Raw genomic sequence first — 6,000 nt, forward strand, 5'->3', positions numbered from 1 at the left:
CCACCCAACCCCAGCATCCTCGCAGCTCCAGCAGGGAAATATCACACAGTCGAGTGTTCCAGCTGCAGCCACACACTTTCCCCTGACGTGACTGGCTGGCTGGACCGGAGAAAGTTTTTTAAGCACAGCTGAACTTTGTGTGTGTGTGTGTGTGTGTGTGTGTGTGTGTGTGTGTGTATGTGTGTGTGTGGTGCCGTTTCCATTCGCCCTAAGATGAAGACAGTTCCAAAAAAAGAGGGACCTTCTGGTTGCTGTCATGGTACCAGGGGACATGTGTGTATGCTTGCAGTCATGAATGCATGTGTATAGCCTTGTATGAGTGCATGCAAGCATAGCTTCTTTCTTTGTGTGTGTGTGTGTGTGAGAGTGTGTATGTGTGTGTGTGTGTGTGTGTGTGTGTGTGTGTGTGTGTGTGTGTGTTTGTTTTGTGGTGTGTATTATGGTGGCCAGCTTCACAATGCCTTGTCGGAGGACTGTCTATCCGAAGGGCTTTTTGTGTGTGTGTGTGTGTGTGTGTGTGTGTGTGTATGACATGGTTGACCCTACTGCCTGCGTGGAGGACAGGGATAAGCCTGACAGCACAGCTTCCTCTCCCCACTGGAGACACTGCATCCACAATAGGAGCCGCCTTCAGACTGGGTGACTCACACGACACGTGGACATAATGTAAACACACACACACGCAGACACAAACACACACACACACTCTTGCGTACATAATCACACATATGCACCCACATACATGCTCACCAACACACACAGACACACACAAACACACACACACACACACACACGGTCTATCTCACATAACATAAGCAGTCTGAAAAGGGGTTTTTGACAGGATGCCGCCTTTGAGTGACATACACTCTTGTGAGTGCCAATTCCCCACAACCTCAGACACCTCTCTCTCTCTCTCTCTCTCTCTCTCTCTCTCTCTCTCTCTCTCTCTCTCTCTCTCTCACTCTCTCTCTGTGGCTGATAAATAACCATGTGTCGAGTGTGTGCAGGGAGCACTTACCTGGCCTTCCCCGAACGCTGCCAGCACGAAGCAACGGTACTGCTGCTGGCCGGGCAGGGGCTTGTTGAGGAAGCCGTTGTACCTCTTCTCGTCCCCCAGGGTGAAGGTGTCGGGGAGGCTCTCCAGCTTGGCTGCGATGTACGGCCGCAGGAAGTCTGGGCTGCTCCGCCGCCGCCTCTTCCTCCACGCGCTGTTGCCGTCTGTGCTGCTAGCCGCCAGGAGCTGTCACACACACACACACACACAGCATAATTATTTTTTTTTTAAACACAGCAGTCTAGGATTAGCAGTTCACCTGAGTTTGTGTTAAAACACAGTAAACACATTATGATTCAAACTGAGGCTTGCTGTCAAAATGTCAAGGATGTGGCTGTTCCCTCCACTCCAGAGCCCAAGACGACCATAAACACACACTTCACTCCACTGTGGTCTGACCACAAAGCCCATAACATGTTTGGCATTCATCACATTTCCCCTGCATTCTTCCTCTTCAGGAGGAGCAACAACTGAACACATTATGAAGTAGCACTGCAAGTCGGTGACCCCGCCGTGACCTTTGGGGGTCACAAGTTCAGGTTTTATTAGAGAGCCTCAGGTGTCTGTGGGAGTGAGAGACTTCATTAATGTTCAGAGTGTCTGGACCATCCATGGTTGAGTCATCCTCTCCACAGCTGTCTCCTCCGAGTGCAGGATACCTCCCTCCCCCTCTCTTTTCCTTCGTTCCCTCCCCCTTTCTTTTTCACTGAATCTCTGCCTCCCTACACCCCCCCCTCCATCTCCTTACCATTTTTTTCCTCCTTATGTGAACACCTGCACCTCTACACACGACAAGCAAACTCCTCTAAACCCGTGGAAGATAGAGAGAAAAAGAGAGAGGGAGAGAAAGGCAGACAGTCTAAAAAGATGGAAAGGAGTGATGTAGTAGGGAAGAGAGAAAGTCAGAGAGAAATGGGCAAAATTGAGAGAGAGAGAGAGAGAGAGAGAGAATAAGAATGAATCATTGAGAGAGGAGAGAGAAAAAAGGAGAGATAGAGAAAAAGAGAGAAACAGAGGACAGGAAAGAAAGCAAGCAAGAGAAAAAAGTGACAGAGAGAAAGAAAGGCGAGGGAAAGAAAGAAAAGAAAGAAAGAAAGAGAGACGCTGCAGTGTTGAATCAGACACATGCTGGTGCCATCCTTCAGGCCCCCGGCGTCCTAAACCAACTCTCATCTCACGTCGCTCGCACTGCACTGCACAGTCAAATCCCTACTTGGGGAGAGAGCCTCAATTTGTATCACCGCAAAACAGAGGAGATGGGGATGATTTGTACTGTTACTACAGTAGAGACAGTACTGAGCAGCAGGGGGAGAGAGAGAGAGAGAGAGAGAGAGAGAGAGAGAGAGAGAGAGCGATTGAAAGGGAGAAAAAGATGGAAATAGAGAGCGCTTAAGGGAAAGAAAACAGCTCAAACTGTCTGAAAGGCGCCAGGGATCTGGGCATATTTATTTTACGAGCGTGATGCTTTTTTGATATTCAATAGGCTGCACTTTAAAGTTGTACTCTTCGCTTCGTCTTTTCCGCGTTTTTTTTTCTCTTTCCGCAGACGACGGTACGCTGAAAGAAAGCAAACTCAGGAGAAAGCAAAAAGGAGCTGCGTTCAAGCCCAAAAGGTCTTTATTAATAACACAAAGGAAAAAGAAAATGCTAAAAGCAGCCCTTTTTTTCTGAAGGAGGCGAAGGGAGGGAGTGGGGGTCTCAAAGTGTGTCAAGTTGCTCTCCATCAGGATTGAATGACGGGGGAGATTTTCTGTTCTAGTACCACAGTGCTGACACAGAGGCATCGCCTTCCCTTCCATCAACGCCACCGCCCATCCCACCCCCAACCTCACACACAAAGGAACGTTTTCAATAAAGTGTGTCAAAATACTCATCAGTATCGCACGCCCGAGCGTCCTTTTATTTTCTGATGCTTTTGGAACTGTGACAACAGATGGATCTTTGATGTGTCTTGATGTGCTCCCGGTGAAAGCCGCTTCATGCGACTCTCAGAGCAAAGATGAGGCGCAGTTCTCAGCTGCGTCCACAGGGGGAGCTGTTGAGCTTCTTTCGCTCTTTCCACAAGCTCTCTACACGTGATGAAGCATCAGAGCTTATGGCTACTGTACTGTACATTCCATGAAGCTGAGCCACACAGATTTGCGTCGAAACACACACGTGCACATATTCTGTCTCTGTCTCTGTCTCTCCCTCTCTCTCTCTCTCACACACACACACACACACACACACACAAAAATAACCCACCTCATCCAGGTCCAAGTCGTCCGGATTCTCCCATCTCCGTGTATTGGTGGTGTCAGGAACAACCACAATGTAGTACCACCTATAACGGGAAGAAAAATAGTCAGAGGAGCACTGCAATTGAGACGCTTGCATACATTAGAAGCCCCGTGCCCTGCTTCTCTGTGAGCACTAGCACTGAGGTACAACTTATACACCCAGCGGAAGGGCCACATCAGGGCCAGATCCTGGCCAGACCAGGGCCACACCAGCGCTGGATCCACTACAGAGTAACAGCTCTATTTGGGTTTACGGATTACAGTACGTCAATGCCAGAAATCAGGCATATGCCAAACTGTGTGTGTATGTGTGTACAGTATGTGTGTGTACCTGTGTGTGTGTGTGTGCATGAGTGAATGTCTTCTTAGTGGGAGCGAGTGAGTGTGAGTGTTTGAGTGAGTGTGTGTGGTTGTATTCTAAATCTATAAAGACACTTCACGCTAGGTAGTCTCAGCCTCTGTTATAAAGGGCCAAGCTTTCCAGCATGCTACAGAAGCTTCTTCCTTTCACGACACCACGCTCGCAACAAGCAACAATGTCCACGGCAACTCAATAGTCATAAAAAGAGAAGAGCAACCTCCTTCACTTCATCAAACAAAACCTGCCTGATTCTCATTACTGCAAACTTCCTGCCGAATTACTGCTATTATTTACAGTGCGTTGAGGAGCATTAACTTTTCCTCTGCTTTTTAGTTACGTCCTCTTCCACAGTAACGGTGCTAGTGGCTCCGGCAGAAATAAACACTTGAAACACAATTAAAGCCCTAGTGAGCGTCAGCACATCCAATCTGAAATAAGGGCCTCATTTAGACTTGCAGCCTCCAGATTAGACTCTTAAAACATGATTTGTGCTTTTATGTCTCTCCATGTATTTTTCCCTTTCACGACACCTCTTCAGTAAATTGCTGTAATGTTCGGGCCGGCGCATAAAAACCTGCTACGGCGCTGAATGAAAGTGTGCGCAGGGGCCGGCTCTCCGCTTGGATGGGAGAAAGCGTTGAGTGAACCTCCAGGCAATGCGCTCTCTCGTTCTCTCATCACTTTCTCTCTATCTTTTCCTCCTTTTCTCCCTCTCTTCCCCTCTCCCTCTCCCTGTGATCTCAAATGGCCTCTGAAGCGGGTACGATGGGAAAATAACAAGGCAGTTATGAGTGGCGACATCGAGGACAAATAAAGCAAACCTGCTGTAGCACTCCTGACGGGGCCGTTCTTTGACGCATGGAGGCTTGGGCTATTGATTTCGCATTAGCAATGGAAGCCATGTTGTTCTTTCCGTTCGACTGGCAGCCTTGCCTTGGCCGTACGTGTCCGTGTATGTGTATGTGTGTGTGTGTGTGTGTGTGTCTGTGTGTGTCTGTGTGTGGCGGAGTGCGTGCGTGCTGTCTGCCACTCTGTGTAATTGCCCCACACGTCATTCTTGAAATCCCCCCTCTTCGCCCCTTGACAACTCAAACACAGCTTTTTCCTCCATTCCGTTCAGAGCCTCCGGTCTCTTGTTCTGTCCTAAAATGTTTGAAAACCTCGCCGGCGCTGATCGATCGCGAGCGGACCAGCTCTGGTCAGTGACGTCGGAGATGCGCCGTCTCGCCCTCTCTGAGCCAACATCCCCAAATCCCTGGCCATCAATACAGAATGGAGCTGGCAGACAGATCCTCTGTCCTTGTGTACTTCCATCCCTCTGCTTGTCCACTACGTTGACCCTCGGACTTCAGGCTTTTCCCGCTTGCCCTGCTCTCTAGGTTGAGACGACGCACCTCACTCAGCTCCACGAGACTTCAAGTGGCAGTGATAGGTGCGATAAAATGATGAAGCCATTGGTCCTCACACTAAGTGCTGTCCTAAAGGACTTCTAATGGTGGAACTAATTGAGTTGAAATGAAGTTGCAAGGTGGCAATGAGGGACTCAATGAGGGAGTGGGAAAGGGAACGTGCTGCTGAGTGATTACTAATGGAGGGTGGGGCGGAGGGGGGGGGGTCGGGGCTCTTGATGCTGACGAGGAGGATGAAATGACTGTCTGCCCTATATAGGCTACTCACATTAACAGCTAATAAGGGACACACCTAGTAATTGTGTGTGTGAGTCTGATGTGTGTATGTGTATGTGTGTGTGTGTGTGTGTGTGTGTGTGTGTATGTGTGTATGCAATGTGTGTGTGTGTGTGTGTGTGTGTGTGTTTACTTGTGTGTATGTGTGTATGTACAGTTTGTGTGTGTGTGTGTGTGTGTTCAAAGATTTTAAACTCACCGCCAATGTTCATCATTGGGAGCAACAAATATAGCTTGGCTGATGTGAGTTCTGAAGCGGTGTCTAGTTGTACTCACTTGACAGTGGTGCTCTGGACTTTTGGCAGTGTGACTATGAGCTTGCCGCCCTCCTCTAGGTCCCCACTGAGCGCCGGCTTGGTCTTGAGCAGGTCCGGCGCGGTCCGGATGGACACCTGCTGCTGCAGCCCCCCGGCACTGCTGCCCCGGCTCATCAGCACGAACGAGTAGTCGGTGTCCGGCTGCAGCCGCGTGATCAGCTTCCGCCGCTGGTGGCCCTGCACCTCCACGCTCTGCTGGTTGTACAGGATCTGACCACAGAGACCAGGCCAAGGTTAGCGTCAGCGATTAGCATGAGTTAGCATTCAGCCTTAGCATTCCTGACTGAACAACATCTGTTCTCAG

General features: G+C 49.5%; 1 protein-coding gene across 9 annotated transcripts in view; it reads right to left on the bottom strand.

Moving 5' to 3' along the window:
- Window positions 1-6,000, bottom strand: part of ptprfa (protein tyrosine phosphatase receptor type Fa) — a 210,905-nt gene that overhangs the window by 42,739 nt on the left and 162,166 nt on the right. For all 9 annotated transcript variants that reach the window (XM_062556610.1, XM_062556618.1, XM_062556617.1 and 6 more), the window contains 3 exons: window positions 5,656-5,906; window positions 3,299-3,377; window positions 1,019-1,240 (listed from right to left, as the gene is read on the bottom strand). In XM_062556610.1, coding sequence (XP_062412594.1) covers window positions 1,019-1,240; window positions 3,299-3,377; window positions 5,656-5,906 — 552 coding nt within the window. The remainder of the gene's footprint in view (window positions 1-1,018; window positions 1,241-3,298; window positions 3,378-5,655; window positions 5,907-6,000) is intronic.

Source organism: Sardina pilchardus, chromosome 15 (genome assembly GCF_963854185.1).
Source record: "Sardina pilchardus chromosome 15, fSarPil1.1, whole genome shotgun sequence".
NCBI classification, from domain to species: Eukaryota; Metazoa; Chordata; class Actinopteri; order Clupeiformes; family Clupeidae; genus Sardina; species Sardina pilchardus.